The sequence below is a fragment of the Meles meles genome, chromosome 15 (assembly GCF_922984935.1).
Source record: "Meles meles chromosome 15, mMelMel3.1 paternal haplotype, whole genome shotgun sequence".
Taxonomy (NCBI): Eukaryota; Metazoa; Chordata; class Mammalia; order Carnivora; family Mustelidae; genus Meles; species Meles meles.
Window position 1 is genome coordinate 11029664 of NC_060080.1, and position 22842 is coordinate 11052505.

The 22842-nt window shown below is 48.2% G+C and overlaps 1 protein-coding gene across 2 annotated transcripts in view; it reads right to left on the minus strand.

Moving 5' to 3' along the window:
• Positions 1-1633: 1633 nt before the first annotated feature.
• The window catches only part of NBAS (NBAS subunit of NRZ tethering complex), a 339756-nt gene continuing 318547 nt past the window's right edge, over positions 1634-22842 (minus strand). For both annotated transcript variants that reach the window (XM_045979111.1, XM_045979112.1), the window contains 3 exons: positions 20723-20867; positions 13864-13992; positions 1634-2058 (listed from right to left, as the gene is read on the minus strand). In XM_045979111.1, the coding sequence (XP_045835067.1) occupies positions 1783-2058; positions 13864-13992; positions 20723-20867 (550 nt within the window). In that variant the 3' untranslated portion in view covers positions 1634-1782. The remainder of the gene's footprint in view (positions 2059-13863; positions 13993-20722; positions 20868-22842) is intronic.

A 22842-nucleotide genomic window follows, 5' to 3' on the forward strand; every position in this document is an offset into this window, starting at 1 on the left:
TGACATTCTAAATACCGACACAAAGACCAACTCGATCTCCTCAAGTATTTCTGCATTTCACATGAATCGAGTGTATTCCTTCATTTCCTTTTTTCCTCCACAGAAACTGCTCAAACTTTGCAAATTTGATTTCTGGTGAGGACATGAGTCTGATCAGAGCAATGTAGTTTATATGAAGGACTCTCTTCCATAGACGCATTGCACAGCGGAGACCCACAACCCACCGCTGGCCTTGAGCAAGTCACTTCGACCTTCTGGCCCTCGGTTTATTTACCTAGAGAGTCATGGTGTTATACTGGTGTCTAGGGCCTATAATTCTGCAATTTGGAGAAAACCATTTCTGGATGGGTCCCATCAAAACGGACTACGTTATCTCAGAAGACGCTCGCTCTATGTTTTCGGTCGCCTGAAATGATGGCAGGGAGCTGTAAGGTTAGAGAGGACCCAAGTGACCAGTACGCACGCTTCCTGGTTGGATCAGTGCTCTCTGGTACAGCTGGTGCCCACAGGGTCCCAGGAAGGCCTTTCTGGCCTTGTGGGTCTCTCCGCACAGGTGTTACCTGACTGGGGAGAAAAATATTGACCCCTTTCCTCATTTCCTAAAAACATTTCGGGGGCTTGTGTAAGCCGTTCCTAAATTCTAGGTGCTACCAAAGGTTTGGACAAGGAACTCAGTCCAGGGGTAGACAACTGGTCAGAAGGCAGAGTACCGGGCAATGAAGCCGATAAATCTTGTCCAAAGGCGACGAAAACTTGTTTTTGTTTTTGTGCGGGCACTCTGTACCCCCACAGGAGCAGAAAGGAGGCGAAGCCGGTGATGAAAACGATGGCATGGACCGTGAGGCAAAGCAATGTTATTCGTAGAGGGTGGGCCCGCCAGCTGCTGCCCAGACCGCTGCTGGGCTTGAATCTGGTGAGGCTCTCAGGAGAGCGAAGCCCAGAACTTCCATTCTGAGCCTCCACCTTCAAGCACCCACGTCCGCTGTGGGAGCAACTGCCAGTGAGTCACGCATCGCAGTCCTTCTGCCCCCACGCAGGGGACACTCCTGCCATGTGACACCCCGCCCCCCCCATAGCGTAAGTGCCCACAGCGGCGCCGTTAGCCCCCCCGCCCTGGTTATCCAGATTCCAGATGCGCAACTTTGCCAACCTGAGTATGCGGCGTTGGTAAGCGCGGGGACCCCAATTCAGTAGGCGCCTCAGGTGCTCCCAGGGACCTGGCTGTGGCCTCACAATCACGACTCACGGACTGCCACCCTGGTGAGCGGGGAGGACGTAACACTTCTCGGGCCCGCATGATGCAGCTCACAGAGCCTCACACACACAACCTCACATAACGACTGCGACACAAACAATACATTCTCCACTGACTGACGAAGGTTCAGAGAGCCGGAGTCCGGAGCCAAACTGCGTCCCTAACCCGACGCGGCCTTCCTCCGTCCGAGGACATCTCCGGCCACTGCCCGGTCCACACACTCTCTCCCCTTCAAAGGCAGCCCCGGCCACCGCCACATCCGAAATGTCCTGATTCCCTGGGTTCTACCAGCAAAGGCAGCTCAAAATAAAGAGGAAGGGTCAGGTCTCTCTGAGTCAGTGAGAAAGTAGGCGAGAAAGAACAAGCGAGAAGGCCGCTCGTCGCTTATGTACAGCTTTATTTGCGGTTTGTCGGAACCGCTGAGGACGGTCGCAGGTTCCCACGACGCCTGTGGAACGGCCGTCGGCTCGGGGGCTCCTTCCCCCGGGGCGGCTGAGGAGCCGCGGCCACGCAGGCCGGGGCCAGGCTCACAGCCAGTGCCGGCCCGCTCTCAGCGCCGCGCTGAAGGTCTGCAGGGCCCGGTGCGTCCCCCTCACGGCCAGAAGGAGCGACCCCGCTTCGGCCACGTGGCCGGCGTCCCGCAGGTGTCCGGCCAGCCCCTCCGCGTCCCAGGGCCCTCGCCGCGGGCTGGCCAAGAGGTGCTGGACCATGCGCGGGTAGAAGGGAGTGGAGACGCACTTCGCCAGCAGCCCGGCGTCCAGGAGCAGGGACAGGAGCTCTGGGTCACAGTTCGAGTCATTCACCTTTAGGAAAGGAGACAGGCACAACATGAGTGACGCCTTGCTTCGTCCTCACCAGCCGACTCGTCACGCACGCCCTCCCCCCCGGCTGCCCGCTCCACTCGGCCTGTCCGCCCGCCACCCTCACCCCCTCGGCCCGGGTCACCCGTGCCCGCGCCGCAGAGCGTCTGCCGTCCCCGGTGCAGGCTCACACGCATGGCTCCCCGCGGCCAGGAACCACCGAGAGTGCACCCGCCTCACTCCCCCAACTCCTCCCCACCCAGCCGAGCTGACCCAGGTGAGGGAGGTGAGGGGTGAGGACTGCATGTCCCGTCAGCCAGCACAGGAGCTGCGTGGGGGTCAGTCTTGACTTCAGAGGCTGGGCTCCCCACCGCGGCATGTCCCTGGAGCTTCACCACGGTCCTGGTCGTGGAACCCCAAACCTCCCCAGTCCGTAGATCCACGTGAAAAACCTTCCCTCCAGAACAGGAAAACCTTTCTTCTACTCCACTGAGAAAACACACCCTTCAACACCGCTGATGTAAAGAGGGTAACGGACAAGAGGACTATAGGCTATTCTTGCTTAAGCTTCTAGAAAGCTTGGTACCTAACTTACCTTTTTAAGACTTCTTTTATTTTTATTTATTTTTTTATTTTTTTATTTTTTAAAGATTTTATTTATTTGACAGAGAGAAGATCACAAGTAGGCAGAGAGGCAGGCAGAGAGAGAGGAGGAAGCAGGCTCCCCGCGGAGCAGAGAGCCCGATGCGGGGCTCGATCCCAGGATCCCGAGATCATGACCTGAGCCGAAGGCAGCGGCCCAATCCACTGAGCCACCCAGGCTTGGAGAGAGGCAGAGCGCTCGTGCGCGCAAGCCCACAAACGGGAAGAGGGAGAATCTGCAAGCAGACTCCCCGCTGAGCCTGGCGCCCAGTGTGGGGTTCGATCTCATGACCCCAAGATCACGACCTGAGCTGAAATCAAGAGTTGGAAGCTCAACTGACTGAGCCACCTGGCAGCCCTTTAAGACATTTTTATATCGCTTTGGAGACCAATGTCATGGGGCCTGTTTTCAGCTTGGCTATCCTGTGTTTGCTCCCTCGTTTTACTGCTTGGTCTCTGTATGGTTCTCCGTGACTGTGACACGTAGCTTAGGTGTTTCTATTTAGTATTATTGTCCATATTCTTTGTAAGAAATGAAGTCAACATGAGTCACACTCAAAACTCCGAGCCCCTCATTTACACCACGGTATCACAAAGCAGCTTCACGACGGTTCTCTTAATGTCACGGCAGGCTGTTAGTAGTTGTGGTTGCAGGAACCTCTAATGTGGCATTTCCAAAACAATGACCTAATGTGTACACCAGCTATGTTATACAGTTGAACACAGCGTGGTCTTCCCACGTGTTCCATGACGAGGAGGTCAACTGTGTCCATCGGCTTCAAGAATTAAAACAAAAGCCACTCTGGTTACAGGAATTACTACCAACTATCAGAGAGCATCCATCTTTCCTGAACCTAGTGATCCTTTAAAACCAACAGAAACATCGGCCCCAAGGCCCCCATCCCTTCGGGATGACATTTTCCCTAAGTCTCTCCCCAAACTTCTGACTCCTCCTTTCTCCACACTCCATGGCTCTTGTACCCTCCGTCATCATCCGTACACCTGTCTGCCCCACCAGACTGGGGGCTTCTGGAGGGCACGGAGGTTTGATCCTCCTTCCGGCCCAGCATCCAGTTTAATCAACACGCACTCAATGGCCAAACGAACCTGCATTCGTGAACATGGTCACATTTCTGTAAACTGCGCAAGAACGAGACAAGAACACGATCCCCGCAGAGAATCCGAGTCGAGCTGGATTCTGGAACTGCAGAGTCTCCACCAAGCCTGGGCCTCTCGTTCTGTCAGCCCGAGCTCGTTCTGTGAGCCCGAGCGTCTCAGCCACTTTGGCTCAGGAAGACGCTTCGGCTGAACTCAATTTAGGAGCTCTTATTTGTTTTTGTTTTCAGAAACTGGATGGTAGGAGGAAGGTGGTAGGAAGGACCAGCTTTTCCGCTGCAAGGGATACGGGTGCTTTCAACACTCCCCGCCGGAGGCTGCTGAGGGGTTCTGTGTATCTTCTCGCCTTCCCGCTTCCCTCCTCCTTCTGCTTCACAGCTAGGGGACAAGAATCTTGACCCCATGTGGGCGCTGCCCACACCATCCCCATGTCTACACTGACGGACGGCTGCCCGTGTGCCAGCAAGCACTCGGTCTCAATCTTAAAGCATCCCTTGGAGACATTACCACAGTTGAAGGATGAAAAAATCCATCCGGTGAGGTCAAAGTCATGTGCCGAGTGTCTCGGGGCTGCTAATTGGTGAGCTGGACTAGCAGCCCTCATCCCGGACTTGCCTACTGTTTGCTCGCCTCTGGAATACGGCCTCTTCCAGACCAAAGATCTTTCCTCTGTTTACCCCTGCAACCCCGATGGCCAGAATAGTGCTGGCCACATGCTAGGGGCTCGGCAAGACATGTGGGATGAATCCATGAGTGAATGAATCATTCTACCGTTCTCATCCTTTTCTTTGTTCGCTGTTGCCTCCCCGCACGCGCGCGCGCGCGCGCGCGCGCACGCACACACACGCACACACACACACACAGGGCACCTGAGTGTGCGTCTTATTGTTCAGTTCACCCTTAGCAAGAAAGAATCCCTCCACCTAGCCCTCTAGGAGGGAAGAGAACGCGGGCCAGGATGCTCCCGGCAAATGTTTGATAAAATGTACAGATAAAAGGCTCAGCATCCAAACACCGCAGGGCAGTACCTTCTTTGCCGCCCTGAACAAGTCTTCAAGGCTAGGACACCTTTATTATTCTGTTTACTCACAATCCCTCCCTTTGGGGGCCTGAAAGTCTCCTAGAAAGGGTGTGATGGATTTTTCCAGCTTGAGGAGGAGACAGGGGTCTTCAATGCCAGCTGCTGCGGGCCCTCCCACTCCCGTCTCTGTCCGCTTTCCTCCAATGCAACGGCTTCCTTGAAATCGGTTTCCAGCTGGATGTGCCCCCAGCCTTCCAGAGAGCTGCCGTGTGCTGGCAGGTGGGAGTCCGCCGCAGGGAGGACGTCCACCGTCTAAAAGTTCTCTAGGTACTCCCTTGCCTAACGAAGCCCAAGGCAGAAGTCATGGAAATCAAATACAGAATTGCCCCTTTGGCCTACCCAGAGGTTCCCTCAAGAAAGGTCGAGTCCGAGACTGCTGACCTGTGTGGCCAGGCCAATCCGAGACTGCTGACCTGCGTGGCCAGGCCAAAGTTGAGGGGGGTAGAAATTTTGGCTTAGTGTCTTGTCATCAGGTGCTGAGAAAATGGAAGTAGCTTACCTTATTTCCTTTCTCTGACTTTGTACTTGGTTTCCAGCTCTTTGCAAAAGAATGGCCAGAGTATATTTTGTAATTGTCACATACAAGGAAAACACTTATTCTGTGCATATTTGGGACAAAATAGGGAATGAGAGACTACAGAAAGAAAGATGGCTTTTGTGAAGACTCCTTCCAACAACTGCGTCTTAAAGAAAAGGAGCCTGAGGGTCAGAGAAGAGAAGGATGGCCTGAGGGCACCAAGAGCCAAAACTGCTTTGTGCCAGGCCTCCTGCCTTGGGGGGCCACGGCCAGCTGGGTCTTCAGCCGAGCAGAGTGCCTGGTGCTCCCCAAGCCTTCCTGGGCACTACTGTCCCACTGCGGAGTTGCCACAGTAATTTGTTAAGCCTCAACCTTTCTTCATTCTTGTGTGTGTGTTTTAAGATTTTATTTATTTATTTGACAGACAGAGATCACAAGTAGGCAGAGAGGCAGGCAGAGAGAGAGGAGGAAGCAGGATCCCCGCTGAGCAGAGAGCCCAATGCAGGGCTGGATCCCAGGACCTTGGGATCATGACCTTAGCCAAAGGCAGAGGCTTAACCCACTGAGACACCCAGGTGCCCTTCATTCTTGTTTTTGACCAAAATTTCAACTTAAGGCCCTAAAAGTCTGGTGCTGTCTTACCACCCAAAATTTCCTTTTTGAAATTTAAAAATAAAAAAGTAGAATTAGGGGGCACCTGGGTGGTTCAGTAGGTTAAGCCTCTGCCTTCAGCTCAGGTCATGATCCCGAGATCCTGGGATTGAGCCCCTCATCCGGCTCTGTGCTCAGCGTGGAGCCTGCTTCCTCTTCTCTTTCTTTCTGCCTGACTCTCTGCCTACTTGTGATTTCTGTCTGTCAAATAAATAAATAAAATCTTTTAAATTTTTAAAAAAAGTAGAAATAGTTTAAAAAAACAAATTGTCTATATCTGGACCACCAGAAAATTACTTTTTCCTCCTTTCTTCTCCAGTAATTCTCCATGTGCACAGAGATGTTTTCACAATCATACGATATTTGTAGTCTAGCTTATTAATGATGTTAAAAATTTTTTTATTGTTTTTACATAGTTTTCAGTATTAAAAATGGTAATGGCTACAAAATCGTCTACTGAGTAGAGATAACATTTATTTAACTTCTCCTGCTTGGAATATTTTAACTGGTTTTGAATGTTTGGTATTACTGAAGTACTATCAATGAAATTTTTTCTGTATGTGCTTTCTTGGAATCACTCCCATCGGATAAATTACCAGAGAGGAATAACCGGGGTGTTCCGGGACAAACTGTGCCCCTCCCCCATCGCCATGTTGGGTCCTAACCCCCAGGACCTGAGAACATGACTTCACTTGCAGAAAGAGCCTTTATAGAGGCAATTAGGTTTAATGAGTCATGTGGGCAGATCTAATCCAGTCTGACTGGTGTCCTCATCAAGAGGAAAGGACACACACACACACACCCCCACCTAGGGGCAACCCTGTGAGGACACAGGGAGAAGGTGGCCGTCTGTAAGCCAAGGAGAGAGGCCTCCAGAGAAACCAATCCTGCCGACATCCTGACCTTGGACTCTGGCCTCCACAACTGTGCGACAATAAACTTCTGTGACTTGAGTCGCCCAGTCTGTGGTGCTTTGTTACCGCAGCCCACGCACACTAATACACAGGAAAGAGGACCTGAAACCTTTTTGGCGGGGACATGAATGGGGATACAGCCAACCGTCAGGTTTACACGGGGAGCATCCAAGGAGGAGTGTGTGGGTCTCACTGTAAGCATCTCAGCTTTGGCAGTTATTATCTTGAAAACAAAATTATTTTGCTAATTTGGGAGATGCATAATGATACCTCAAGGATACTTAATTTGAATGTTTATTTGCAAGGACCATTTTCCCCCACACTCTTTCCTATCATTTTTATTTCTTCTTGTGGGAAGCATCAAATCCTTTGCTCCTTTACTAGAGTCGTGACATCTCTCTTTCCCACGTGGGAGGGTTCTTTGTATAATTTAAATATTAACCCTGATTTTAGCTACAATGAACATTCTAAAGTGTTTGCAATTCTGTATGGATTATTTGTTGTTTTATAGAAGTTTTACATTTTTACATTGTCAGGAAAAGAACTGTTCCTTTATGATTTTTTTTCTATTGTTTTAAAGCTTAGAAGTTACAATTCCTCAAAGGATCTGCTATATATACACATTTTTTCTGATTTTTAAAAATATGTAACTTTTTAATTGATCAAGACTTACTTCAGTATCTAGTCTGTGGAAAACCACTCGTCCCTGACATTTGGTTGACTGGTGCTTTCCCAGCTTGAGGAAAAAATATGTTCTGTCATTTCTGGACTCAGTTGGATGTTAGAAATAAATATGAAACAAGTCCAGGAGGATTAGTTGATTTAATTCCTCTGATCGAATAACTTTTGAATTCGAGTGACAGGCAGTCTGGTCTGGGGAAGAGTAGACAGACTTTGGGCTAGAGACCAATTTCCAGTCTTGGTTTCTTTGCTGAACAGCTGTGTGACCTTGTTAAGGACAATCTCTCAGATTCCACATCTGAAAAACAGACAGTGTCTAGGGGATGTGATAACCTATGCTTTTAAGTGCCCAGCACAATGCCTGGTGCAGAGTTCAAGTTCAGTAGAGGGTCGAAGTTACTACAGTCAAACAAACAAGGCATGAAGCATGTTCTAGAAGGGGAAGGCATACACATATCATAAAATGGGTAATGTTTGCCATTTCGGTCACTGATTATTTCTTCTGTAATTAATTTTTGAGAATAAATGAAACTTTGAAGATCTCGGGAAAGAAATCTATTAAAGCACAAAAACAAAGTGCTATCGGCTTCCAAGTCATGAAAATGTTATCTGCTTAATTTCGGTTTCCACAACAGGTAATGAACCTTCTCTGAATTAAAATCTTTCATTTTTATAGATCTATACCAGACACAGAGTAATTACAATAATGAGGTAAGCTGAAATTCCAATAGCATAATGTATGCAGGGCCTCATTCCAATTATTTTAAAGAAGATTATTTAATATTATTTCACTGTTTACTTGAGGACAGGATATTTGTCTCAGTTTTACATATACTGCTACTAATAAAAGTTATGAAACACCAACTACAAGGGCAGAGAAATAAAAGGGCAGCACAATGGTATACTTGGATAAGAAAAGTGCCCACAGGGTTTCTTCTGTCTCTCTGTTTGTCTGAATGATACTTGGACTCCACTTCCGCAGAAGCCCCAGTCCCCCTCCTGGCACGAATTTCCCAGTACACCTCTTCTGAAACCAAAAGGAGGACAAATCACCTAACTCATGCTCTAGCAACGGGAGAGAATCTTGAAATGCCGAGCTTGCTCACCTCTATGACCACAGCAAATGCTGCATGGAGGCTCCTGAATGTGGCCGGTTCCACCTCTGTGCCCACCTCCTTCCTACTTTCATTTCCTGTGCAATTAATTGTTTCACATGTGACTCTCCCCGTAATTCCTTTGAACATAAGATGTTATTTTACTTGATCTTCACAAAAATCCTCACCCCTACACCCAGTCCCCGGCTGTTCACTATCCGTGCAGCCTAGAGATCAAATAGACTCACCTACAGGGAGTGAGCTGCCCGTCCCCAGAGGTACCCAGCTAAGAACCGTGTGAGACGGCCGTTTTGAGGAAGGCCTCCAGAGCGGAAGAGACTCTCACTAAGAAGGAACTGGTTGGAAACCTGTAGAGTTAAAGAGGGGACAAAGAAAGGAGGGCTTCTTGATTCTTATAACACCTTTAATGTAAAGATGCGCTTCTGAGAATCTTGGAGGCTCTCCCTCCAACCCGGACACAGGTGCGCCGTCAGTAATGCTGGCAGGCTCCCGTGCCTTCCGGGCAAGATGAAAGGGGCTGAGACTCCCCCGTACTAAACACGTGAAGAACGGTCCCCGGAAGCAGCTAATTCGGAGCAGCTCCATCGGGCAGGGCTACCGCCAGCGTGTTCAAGACAAAGGTGCGGCTTTCAATGGGCAGGTGCTCTCGTACCACGAGGGTTATCAGAAACTGGTGGGGGCTCCCGACCCCCAGGAGCGCTTGACCTCGGCGTCTGAGTGGGTTTGAAAAAGGAAGCCCTGTGGTGGCCAGGCTGTTAGACCAGCTCCGCCCGAGTCTCTTTCAGAGCTAATATGATGCGAGATGCTTCCAGCAAGTTCATTTCTCTGCAGAGAGAACCCACATCCACCGTAAGACAGCCTGCCCCGTCGCGGCATGGCTGAGGACAGGCTCTGAATGTTGGGTCCAGGGTTTCAATTTCAACGCCGGCTCCTACTAGCCGGATGACCTCTGAGTCTCCGTGTTTTCATCTGCGAAACGAGAACGCGATCTTCTCACAACGTTATTAAGAAGAGAGAGTGAGGCTGTGCCTACTACAATGCCTGGCAAAGAGTTGGTACCAGGACGATGGTGGTTATTAGCTTCAGAGAGAAATGCTTAATTAGGTGTGATTAGGCCGTATACCCTCCCTCTGAAACCCCTGAATGATGCTCGCAGTAGGCATCGTAGTCCAGGACAGATGCCGGGAGGGAGGGTGCGGGCCGAGGCACTGAGCAGTACGAAGGAGAAGGAAGCCGTGAAGAGCGGAAGCCAGCACAAATCTGGAATCGTTTTTCAGTCTACAGAACTGTTACAGATCGACAGCTGCTCCCTCTGATGACACGAGTGATGAGTTTTGCCCTGCGGTAAATCCTCCAGAGCAGAGATCTGAACACGGCAGCAGGAATCTCCTTGGACAGAGTAAGGTTTTGAGGTGAGTTCACATCTCGCCGAGGCTGATGGACAGACAGCCGACTTAACTTCAACTTGTGATTTTTAGACTTTACCAAGGTGCACAAGCAACACACATTCAGAAGGCATCACTGCTTTGGATTTTGGCTCTTTTCCTGGACTAGCGACACGCAGTGCGATCTCTTAGGACGCTGGGCAAAGCCACAGCTGCCCACCAGCCGCGCAACCATGAGGGTGAACATCTGATACGCTGACCACCCTCTTCCGCACCCACACCGTTCTGTTTCTCACCTTCAGCACAGTAGTCAACAAACTACGTGAGACATTCGATACTTTATTATAAGATAGGCTTTTGCATTAGGTGATTTTGCCGTAGGTTAATGGAAACGTTTGGAGCATGCGTGGGGTAGGTGAGGCTAAGCTCCGATGTTCTGTAGGTTAAGTGAATTAAATGCATTTTTGACTTATGATACTCTCGACTTATGATAGATTTATTGGGACATAACCCCATCGTTAGCTGAAGAAGATCTCTAACACACCAGGGTGTTAATTATTCATCAACAACGTAATCTCTAAGACAGACTTTCTATTTCTTCAGGAAAGAGACTGCTAGCCGTTTGTAAGAGGTTACATGCTCAACACTAGAGATCTGCAAATTTCAGAAGAGCTTTGAGAAGGAAGTGAGCGCCGCTATTGGAGGTGAAGCGGGTACAATCTCGGGCACCAGCACTCACGCGTCATCCGTGTAGCTGTAAACACTCACAAAGCTGTCAGCGTCTCACAGCTTACATGTGATCAGCGAGTGGGGAGGGCGACTTTCCATCTCGGTCCCGCAAGTTTGCAGGAGCAATTGCCTATCAGGGTCCCTGTGCTGGACACTTTTTCTTATAATGTCAACAGGAACTAGCGTCCATAATCGTAAGGGGGAAACAGAAGTTACTGGTGAACTCACGCCCTCTCCTAACGGACGGAGTGAATAGCAAAATAAACACAAAAGAAGAAAGCCGAAAAAAAAAAAAAGAAAGCAAATGTATTATATCTTTCACTGCAATACCACATAGGATTTAAAAACAGTGAGGCAAAAAATTGTAATAAAATAACATAACAATGGTGGGTGAGGATTTCTGCCAAAAGGCCCACTGCATCTCTTCCCTTGGAGAAGTGTCACGGGACCTTTGAATGGTGCTGGGATAGAGTGACGAACGACAGCTAGCATTCTTGAGATGACAAAGTGACGGAGGTGGAGAACAGGTGAGTAGCTGCCACAGGCTGCCAGGGTGGGCGGGTGTCACGGGGAGGGGGTGGTGGGGGAAGGTGGCCGAGGCTCTGAAGGGTCGCACGAGGGATCCCTGGGATGGAACCATTCTGTATGTTGACTGGGGTGGGGGTGACACAAATCTCCGAGCAACGATGCCGCACACGGAACCCCGCCCCCCCCCCCCCCCCCCCCCCCGCCCCCGAATGAGGGCGTGTCAAACGACTGGAATCTAAGGCCGCGCTCCCGTCCTGGCTAGACCGCCACACTGCAGCTGCGCAAGACGTCACCGCTGTTGGCAACTGGACGAAGGGTGTCACGGATCTCGCCACAGTGTTTCCCACCGTTGAAGGCAAAGTTAAAATCATCTCGAAATAAAGTTAAAAATACATAAGAACTGGAAAACTCTGCCAAACTTCAGCACCAGGTCTGACGATACTAGGCATTCTTATGAACACGTTCCAGGGTCACAGACGGGTTCCCTGATGGGAACACCCAGCCCTAGCTGGAGAGGTTACCCTGAAGTCTCACGACGCAGTGCCTGCAGGTGAGGCTCCTGGGGGCGGGTAAGTGACTCAGCTCAGCAGCTGACTCCCCTGCTTCGGGCATCCAGAGGCCACAGAGGCGTCGCTGCTGTCATCACAGCCCCAGGCAAACCAGCCTCAGGCCGCGGGCCTGTTTCAAAACCACAGAGTTTTAGCACAAGGCGGCACGTCAGATCAAAGTGGCACAGAGGTAAATCAGCACTTCAGAATGACTTGGGTGCCGCAAGGTTCCCATCTGGTTTCTTATTCTGAAAGTGTATGTGTGCGTGTGTGTGTGTGTGTGTGTGTGTGTGTGTGTGTGTGTGTGTGTAGGGGTGGGGCAGGGTAGAGGGAGTCGGGGGAGGTCTGGAGGGGTGGTGGGAGCCGTTAGGGAGTCCCAGAGCTAGCCGCCGTTCTGTGAGGTGCAGTGGAGATGAACACTCTTTAAAATGAAAACTGATACACTTGCCTATGCAATTTCGAACTGCACTGCGAGCTCTGCGCACGACAAACACAGTAGTGTTTGGCAATGTAGAATCCATCACTGTTTTATTCTCCAAGAGGCCCATGGCAAATGGAGTGGGAAAACTTAAGCAGCGACACTAAGACAGGGTGCGGTGGTGAAGAGGAGGAAAAGCACTGAAAACCTGCAGTCTGTTTTTCCTCCGTTTCTCCCTTCTGCCTGACTTCTTGGATTTACAATTAAAAAAAAAAAACAAGTTAAAGAAAAAAAATCCACTGTAATTCTTAGCTTCTTGTAAATTCCCCATGTAATGCAATGTTTATGTCAGCACAGATGGACGGGTGGGCAACCAGCACACAGGTCCCCTGCTCTCCCTATTTCCGTCTAGTCTCCAGGGAAGCCCTGCCCTGAACAATCTTAAGTGATAATGAAGGCTAGTCGCAAAATCTTTACAGAATTCAGAAATACACCTCAATGAATAAAGGCATTAGGTTTTTCTCATTTTGTTCATTATGACCATTTCCAAATGTAATTATGGTCCATGTTCTGTAACCATATGCCTAACTTTCTGTATCTGTTGTTATTAAATCTCTTCACTGTCTCGTTTGGCAAGTCTGTATCTTCCGCTCTAGAATTCTCCTCCCCTCTCTGGTCCCTGGAAAACATCGCCTTACATTTTTGTGAAAAACTCACTTGCGTGAGCATACCCACACACCTAAAATTGTGTGTGGTGTGTGTACACACTCACAAAACTTCAAATGAAAGAATGGTCTCCCTACAGAAGGGTTTCAGTAAGGATCATACAATACAAATTCATTAAAACACAACCCTGAGCTATCTATTCCCAAAGTGTAAAATTTAAAAGGCAAGAACAAGTTTCTTCCTTAATCACGGTAACAAGACAACCAGCCTTTAGGGAGAAATCTCAGGCCTTGACTTTAGTATGTCATTCCTCAAGCCAAGACACCGCTTCAATGGCACTTTAGTTTGCCAGAGGAAATAAGAGCTTGAGACTTCAGATGGCTCCAATAAACGTAACTTGTAGCCACCGTCTCACCTTTAATTAGTACATAACCAAACACCTACGTCCAGGCACAGAAGCCTGCCCGTCGTGACAAATTCCCTCGATCCAGATTTCAAGTGGCGAGCACAAGTCCACTGGTCCTGGAATGCTTTGACATTTCCCTAAAAGGACTAATAGGCTGCTTCTCTAGAGAAACTGCTTCCTTATTCGGATTTATATTCTCAGCACATAAACATGGAGTCTGGTTCATGCGAGGAGTTCAGTACGTGTTTATAAAATACATATTTACTTCTTAGACAAAACAGAAAGAGCTACTGTGGTCAGAGGACAGTGCAGATAAAATGGTCTGAGATAAATCATGGATATTATTTATGAGAATGACAATGCAAATTCATTTCTTGGCAACACACACGAGAGTCAGTCCCCCTGGAATACCTGGCCGACGGCGGTGACGTGCTCCAGCGCCACGGCGTGAAGGCGCTCATCCCGGCTCTCCAGGAGAAGTTTCAGGGCTGGGAGCAGCAGGGACTGGCTAAGCAGCAATGAGCACAGCTCCTTCACGCCCTGAAACCACAAGTACAATCGGGTGAGCCAGGAGGCAGGAGGCACTCCGTATCCCAGGCAGTACTCTGGTGGGGCCTCTCTCCACACCTTTTCGTAGGAGTGTTGTGTGTCTGTGCGTGTATGGAGCACAGATGGGGCCACGCTGATTTAGCACTTGGTACCTGCTTCCTTCATTTCACAAGAGACAGTAAATATCTTCCTGAGCTCTCAGATATTCACCTGATACTCACCAGACACTGCATTTCACGGCTGCCCAGGGTCCCCCTGGATGGATAGAGGACTGCAGTCAATTTTCTAATCGCTCCAGAGCTCTAGTTTCCTCACCAGCAAAATGGAGGTAATTATATCTTGCATATATATATATATATAAAATATATATATTGCATATATATATGCAAATTATATTTGCAGTTTTGTGTGTGTGTGTGTGTGTGTGTGTGAGTAAGTGTTAATGAATAATAACACGCAATGCTCAGCATCTCCTAGACACTTAACAAATGATAAAAATTATTACCGGTTGTTATTATCAGCAACATCTAGTTGTCCTCTGCAACAAGAAAAGCCAGCAACTTAAACATTTAAAAACCTGTTTATAATTCTAATGTCAAGGTGAACTGAATGTTTCATGAAAACTATCTGTGGTCCAGAAAAATGAAAATGCATTTGGATCTCCACATATGCATTTGAATTTTATCCTCAGCGTTTTATTATCCTAGCTGAACCTGTCATCAGAGAGCAGACTTTTATATAAGATAACAAATGATAATCCTTCACAAAGAAACTATAAGAGAATAGACAATAAATTTGCAAGCTCTTCCTCCCTGCCGAGCTGTGTGCTCCCCGGTGTCCTAACTAGCTGTAACAGAAAGAACAGAACATCTGGACCAAGGACCAGACCATGAGTGCAACTTCATTATACAAAGCAAGGGCTGTTTCTGAAAGAGCCGAGAAATCACTACGCACCACAATGCCACGGGACCGATCTTTCTCTTGCACTCCTCCAAGAGTGGCATATCAGAGAAGAAAAACTCAAATTTATGACATTTTCATAATTTCTTTGCATTATTATAAAGTGTAGATAAAACAAGAAGCTCCTATTTAAAGCCCAGGATAAAGGCCTCTCTGGCATTCCACTCACTGTAGTGTTTTCACCTTTCCCCTTAGCGTGTCTACTGGAAATCAGCTAATTTCAGTTTCAGATTGGAAGGTCCTGCCACATGACCCTGTGTGAAACTGATCAACAGCAGCAGAGTAACAGGTTTGTAAGGTGTGTACTTCAATCGTCATGGATCCTAAGTCAGAAAAGTCCTCTGTGAGCCCTAAAATACACAGTCATACAGTCTCACCGAGTATCCGGGCCAAAGAGAAATGCAGATTTGTAATCTGAGGTGCCAAAACCTGCAGAGAATATTTGGGAGGATGAAACAGAAACTCCCATGCATGACAATTTCACATAGCTGTCACCCACCAACTTGCTTCAGTCTCCCTCCTTCTCTCGGAATGTCCCAGCAATGCTCCCCCAGCAATGCTCCCCCACCTGCACGGTCCTTGGTGCCCAGGAGACCTTCCGGCCACCACGGAATTTTCTGGATCTCTGCTGTCTCACATGGCAGCCAGGAGCCGCATGTTGGCTAGTGAGATCTGCCTAGTGTAATCGAGGCACCGTTTTTAAATTTTTATTCAACTGTCCTTCACTTAAATTCCAGTAACCACACATGGCCGTGGCTACTGTCCTGGAAGTGAAGCAGACACAATGAGCTCCCACATACCTCTGGTCTGTGCACAAGCCTTAACCTCTGCTGCTTCTCTGCCTGAGAGATCCCTACTGGTTCTTAGGGTCTCAGCTAAAAAGGGCACAGAAAAACCCCAAGTCTTACAAAGACACCTCTGATCTCCCAGACCCAGTACTGCTCTGTTCCCACCATACTTCATAAACATTTCCTCTGTTATTGTAATTATTCATCTGTTCATCTGCCTCACTTTCCCTCCTCCGTATTCCAGACTTGCTTGGTATATACTATACCTTAAAAAATCTGTATATAATTCCTTCTCATCTCGTATCTACTTGTTGACTAAGTTATCAGTACTAGGTAAAGAGGAATTTCTCAGCACTTTATGATAACTTAGACTAAGCACAGCACAACAGCTTTGAGGACAACTTTTATCAGAATAACCTGGATACCCTTCGGAGCAGAAAACCTGGACAGATGGTGAGGAACTGTGTTGGCCTAACTGTCTAGGACAGGGTGCTTAAAGGGACTTACCTTTTCCTTCATCCCCGTTTCTTGTCCGCTAAGTTCCCATATTTAGAGGATTTTTTTTTCCTTCATGACTCTTTGAATGCCTTTAGGTCATGCCTGCTGTTGCTCATGGTACTTGCTGAATTATGGTCTTTACGGTTTTGCAGATGGAAAATATTACCTGAAGGATACAATCAAGGACATCTAAGAACAGAGGAGTCCTTTTTGAGCTGTGAGTATTTTCAATCTCTTAGCTCACAGTGATTGGCTAAATACTCCCTATTTAACAACTATACTAGGTTCTCTGCATAGTTTCCCCTCTGTTGCAAGAAGACAGTGTATCGGGAGTTTTATAGAGGGATTTTGGGAGCTCTACGAAAGCTCAAAATAGCAAAGAGAACCAGAAAACACCCCACAGGTACCTTCCCAGCTCAAACCTGTCTAGCCATCAAGATACAGAATAAGAGACCTTGGATGCAGAGGGACAGGTATGTCTGGGTCCAAAGCCAGGCCAGAACGCAGGGGACTGTCATCTATGGTGAGGCCCCGGGGCACGGCTCCTGTGGCTGTTGGGTGTCAGAGAAGCAGGACCAGTCCTCCTGCTCATCCTGGGGTATCCTGCGCCTGAAGACATCGCAGGGCCTGTGGCAGGAGCGTGGGGCAAGGTGTACAAGGATGGGTGTCATCTGATCGGAAAATCGAACTCCAGACATTATCAAGAGTAACTCGACTGCGAGAAGGAACAACCACGTTGAGACTTAGCGGCTGGAGATTAGCTAGGCTCACTCACCAGCTGGCGTCTAACTCCCACCCACCTGACCCAACGCCCCTGTGACTCTTGCTGCTTCTGGCTGTACCTCCATGAAACCGGGGACCTTTGGGGTCGGTCACAAATAGCTGGAACTTGGAATTTTAAATCTGTAAATGCCAAGAGTCTGTTTTGTGCCAATTTCTCATTCTGAATATCTCCCGTTCCTGAGAATGTTTCACATATTGCCATGGATACAAGCTAAGAAGAAGAGTACAGAACTTTCCAGACTGTAGGACACATGACCTATGAGCAACATTGATTTTATCCTTCTGGTAATATTTTCCACTAGCAAAACCAGCATGACCGGAATAAAACAGGTACCAGGAACAACAGCAGGGATCACATAAAGGCGTTCTCAAGAGTCATGAAGAACGAAAAAAATCTCTAAATATGGGAACTTAGTGGGGGGATGGAAAATGCGGACGAAGCAAAAGGTTAAGTCCTTTTAAGTACCCTGTCCCAGACAGGCACATGTACTTTGTAAACCATAGAGTAAGGCAACCAAAGGTACTGGGTTACAAAAAAGTGAGTCATGGATAATTTTCCCACCACGGTGATATTCAACATTATGCAGTTCTGAAATTAGACTGTGCAATTTCCAAATGCTGTAAAATAAACTTAACAAGACATTTCCATTTCTTAATTACAGTGTTCCTTCCTTTGTAACAATTTTAACTCACATTTGAGCACAGTTAACAATCAATAAAAATAGTACATAACCTTGGCAAGATTCCTTTAATCATGGCATCCTACGACAAAAATCTGTACATGTACCCAGTTAAAAGATAGCACCGAGGCTGCATAAGGAAAAACAAACAGAAGAAACCGTGGCAACACAACTCATTTGATGATAATTACCCCTCGTCTCATCAAACTGGAACAGACACGTGATAAGGACCTACGTCAAAATGGGGCTCAATCTGGTACCTTTCTGCCACCCGCAAGAAAACTGCGGACCCATGGAAAAGTCGTGAGTCCTAACAGATAGCCTCAGGTCCGCCTCGAAGGCCTGGAGACCTTGAAGAACACTCAGAACTAGAGTCGCCTCAGAGATGACACAATCTAACCTTATTTCAGAGGCCAGAAAGGGTAGGTCTGGAGCGTCAGGTGTTTTCCTCATGAACACAGGTCATCTCTGGCCCCATGTGGAACAGGACGGCACAATTTCATGCCTCGCCAGGCCTCCGGCTGCTGTAGTGCATCTCCTGTCCCTGGCCTCCAGGTGCTCCCAGAAGAGGAGAGGCACGGAGATCCCTCTCTGTGACGTGTGGGGAGGACTCTAACAGACGCGGGCTTACGGCACTGCGCTATCCATTCTGATTCCCCTAAAACACTCAGGAATCACTGGTCCAGAGATTCTTAGATCAAGCAGGACCACAGCAAATAAAATATTACTCCATTTGTCAAAGTGCCTCAAGCTGGCCATAGGAGCGTGCCGGGGAGGCTGAGTCTTCACAGCTATTTAGTTTCTCATTTAATCACTGACTCCTTTTTTAAAAATAGGAAATACAAAGCATCACTTATGATTCATTAGTCAATAAAAAAGAAAAACGTGGGCGCCTGGGTGGCTCAGTGGGTTAAGCCTCTGCCTTCGGATCAGGTCATGATCTCAGGGTCCTGGGATTGAGCCCCGCATTGGGCTCTCTGCTCAGCAGGGAACCTGCTTCCTCCTCTCTCTCTCTCTGCCTACTGCTCTGCCTACTTGTGATCTGTCTGTCAAATAAATAAATAAAATATTTAAAAAAAAAAAAAGAACAGGCTTTTTCCTCCATGTCCTAGAAGGTCGCCCCCTAAACTTCAAGTACAACGCTAACAGTACTCATTACTGCTTTGGACATTCGGATGTGTTAGTCATCCATCACCAGATGGCTGAACGCTAACACACATAACTGTTGCTAACCTTGATTATGAAGCTAACAGTATGTGGTCAAGGTCAGAGATGCTACGGCCGTGTTCTCAGCTACCAACTGTAGCAAAACCAAACCGAGGAGGGTATTTAAGTAAGCTAACAAGCTTCTCCAGGTAATGATGGAGATCTAAACACCCTTCCACCTAAAATACCAGTAATCCAGGCCTTATAGACTACAGGCCATTCTTGAAGAAGCACCCTAGGAAAGGGGGGAAATAACAGTCAAACTTACAGAACTATATAGAACACATTCAATACGTGAACACCCCAATTGGGGTAAGTGCGGCTCCCGTGGAAGTATTTCTCTCCTCCGCGTTCAAGCAGGGCCTCCATTTGGGGACCAGGTCCGCCATCCGTTGCCCGAGTGACCTGAAACACGACCTTTGCTCTCAGAGCCTCTGTTTCATCTGCTGAAAAATGAAGGTCAAGGAACCTCCTTCCGGTGGTGGCGAAGGTTAAACCAGATGGTGGGAGCAGGAGGCCGAGCGTGCCAGTGGGTGCCAGGCATCACCGTTACCCAGCTTGCGACCCTAAATCCTGTTTCCCCAATCAAGGTTCCGCAGAACTGGCGGGGCCCTTCCGGCATTTGGTCCTGATCTAACAAAGCCTGATCTCAACTGATGTTAAGGTCAAGATGAGCCCTCGTTGTTTACATACTACTCACTCTGGCGGGACGATAAACTGCATGGAGTCCCCAGCTCCACGCAGCAGGCTGAATCCCGCCGCGGGTGAGAGAGGGGTGACGCAGCCGTGGCCGCAACCCTCAGGGGCTCATAAAATAGCCCAACGCAGCACAGGTAAGGAAGTAGCTGATGCAAGCAAACCACATGGCGGGGTATAAAGGGTTCAGTATCTCACAGAAGAATTTTGTCGTTCTGGTCGTTGGAAGACTTCTTTCAAGGGATAAAAGATTTTAAAATTCAATCAGAAAACACTTACCCAGACCCTCATTCAGAAAACAGTTCATTAAATGTACATTCCTAATGAGAATATTTTCCTTGAGTGATTACAGTGAGGATTCAAAGAATCATATTTACAATTTTATTTTATCTCCTATGTGGCAGAAACTTGAAAACCAATTAATCCATTTAGTGCCATTATCCAAATGCTTACATTTAAGACATGTAAAAATTGCTCAAACAATACACTGCTGAGGTCGGGCTCACAGCAGGGAGCCGTAATTAATATGTGCTTATTTGAGAATACACAAATTTCTATATATATTAGGCAAACACCTCAGTGACAGCCAAATTGTGGGATCAAAGAGAATGATGGTCAAAGTGGAGGCGGCTGTGTTTCGCCCACGTTTACAGAGAATACGTATCGTGGTCATGCAATCTCACGACGAGGATGGCAGAAGGCACGTCCCAAGGAGGGTAACTGGCCACCTGCCGAGAGGGGCGCCAGGGCTACCGCTCTGTTACCAGCTGGCCCAGTTCGGGCAGAGAGAGGACACGGGCTAGATCCCAAGACCCCGGGGCACGGGAGCCTAAGTTCGACATAAGAGGGCCTCCAACAGGAACTGAAGGCTGAGTTACACTCTGGGGCTTGTAAAGGGAATAGGCTTCAGAGCCTCCAACAGAGAGCAAACCTCCTCGAAGCACCCTCTCGGCACGGCTGTCATTCGTTTGTCTGTTCCAAATTATGGGCCTTTGCCTCCTGAAAACTTACGCTCAGTGTTCGTCAAGCCCAGTCGCTGACACTGCTTCTACTAAGGACTGGATCAGGGAAGGGCTGCCCCCAGGAAAACCACTGGAATTCTCCACTCACCTCTGCAGGGAGCATCTGCTTGGTGTTGTATAAAGAGCGGCAGATTTTCAAGATCTCATTCCCTAGTCCGTCCTTGTTCTCCACCACGCACCTGGTCAGCATCCCGGTCATCAGCCTCACCCACGGATTGCTGGTTATGCTGGTTCTGAGGGAGAAAAACGCGAGGCATTGGGAATGAATGATCAATGTTGTAACAACTGGGATGCGAAATGTTAAGAAAGTAAAGAACTGCCACCTCGTGAAGTAAAATGCCTTTTGGCAAATGGCAGTCACAATCTAGAGGATGTGTTCCTTCAAGTCCCTCTTGCAGAAAAGAGAAATCTCCCAGAGAGAAAAGAGCTTATTGGGGCATCACCAAGTGCCCAGCAGTGTGGGGGCTGCGGGCAGACCTTCATAGCACAGCGGCCCAGAGGCCGGAGCTCCCGCCGGGCTCACGGGCCAGCTCCCTGGCTTCCCACCTGGGTATCTCAGGGGAGTCACTTCAACACTCTCAGCCCAGACGGTCAGTGCTGGGGAAGCCACTCAGCCTTTCTGAGCCTCAGGTTTCCTCACTCTGAGAAAGCAATTTAATATTTTCCTAAGAAAATCGCTTTATTCAGTGAATGATGTCTACAACTGTGCCTTCTCGACAGCAGGCACATCTGAGTCTTTACTACCTAAATACTGGCTTCCGCTGATCCTAGGATTAGGATGAGGACTTCAGGGCCAGGGCAGGGGTGAGGGACAGTGAGAGGTCAGACTGGGAGCACAGGCAAGCGGAACAGAGATCACACTGTGTCCTTCATGCAGTTTCCTTCTTTCTTTCTTCTCTCTTTCTTTCTTTCTTTTTAAGATTTTATTTATTTGTCAGAGAGAGAGAGAGTGAGCATGAGCAGGGAGGGGGCAGAGGGACAAACAGGCTCCCCACTGAGCGAGGAGCCGGATGCGGGGCTTGATCCCAGGACCCTGAGATCATGACCTCAGCCGAAGGCATTTACTTAATGGACTGAGCCACCCAGGAGTCCCCAGTTTCTTTGTTTCTAAACCATACAAGCATACAAGTTTGTTTTTTGTTTCCCTTCTCTGGATGTCAGTACCCCGTGTTTCATACGAACTTCACAATTTACATTTCCAGAAACATGCTAAAGGTACATTCATTCCATGGCCCCAGGAACAGGTTACCAATTTTGCTAATAGTGTTATTTAAAAGTTTTACTATTTGTAAGTCTGTTGTCTTAGCACAGCTCTAGATTATAGACACTGAACACCTAAGGTGGTTCTTCCCTTCAAAGGACTTCATTCCTTGTCCCCTAAGAAAAATGTCAGGTGTAACAATGACAAAGGGATTCACAATACTAGCCCTTGGCAAAGCCTTTGTATCTCGGCTCAAATGAACACTGTGTGAGGACAAAGAATACCGCTTATTTCAAGGGACGAACAAAGCTCTGAGAGGGTCTGGAGGACTGGGGAGTCTTCTCACACTCAAGGACTTACCCTCTGCTTTTCTCTTGCACAGGCTGAATTCCACTCTCCTGGGTTTTCTCTAACGGGCCGCCTCGCGGCAGCAGAACCAGTAGCTGGCAAAACAGCGCACCCCAATGGGCCATGCGGCGTGGACATGAATTATCAAAATGTATTTTTCACCAGCCCGTTTTGATACAGTGGATGAGAATTATAAATCTCCCACAAGGATGGATCCATTATGCTTTTCATGTATTTTCTCCAGGGGAATACAACCAAAAACCCACTGGCACAAAAACAGACACACGGGTCAATGGAACAGAACACGGAACCCAGAAATGGACACTCAACTCTATGGTAATCTTCAACGAAGCACAAAAGAACGCCCAACGGAAAAAAGACAGTCTCTTCAACAAACGGTGTTGGGAAAATTGGACAGCCATGTGCAGAATGAAACTAGACCATTTCCTTACACCACACACAAAAACTGGCTGAAAGTGGAGGGAAGACCTAAATGTGAGACAGGAATCCATCCAGATCCTTGAGGAGAACACAGGCGGCAACCTCTTCAACCTCAGCCGCAGCAACCTGTTGCTAGATATGTCTCCAAACGCAAGGGAAACAAAGACACAAATGAACTATTGGGACTTCATCAAGATCAGAAGCTTTGGCACAGCAAA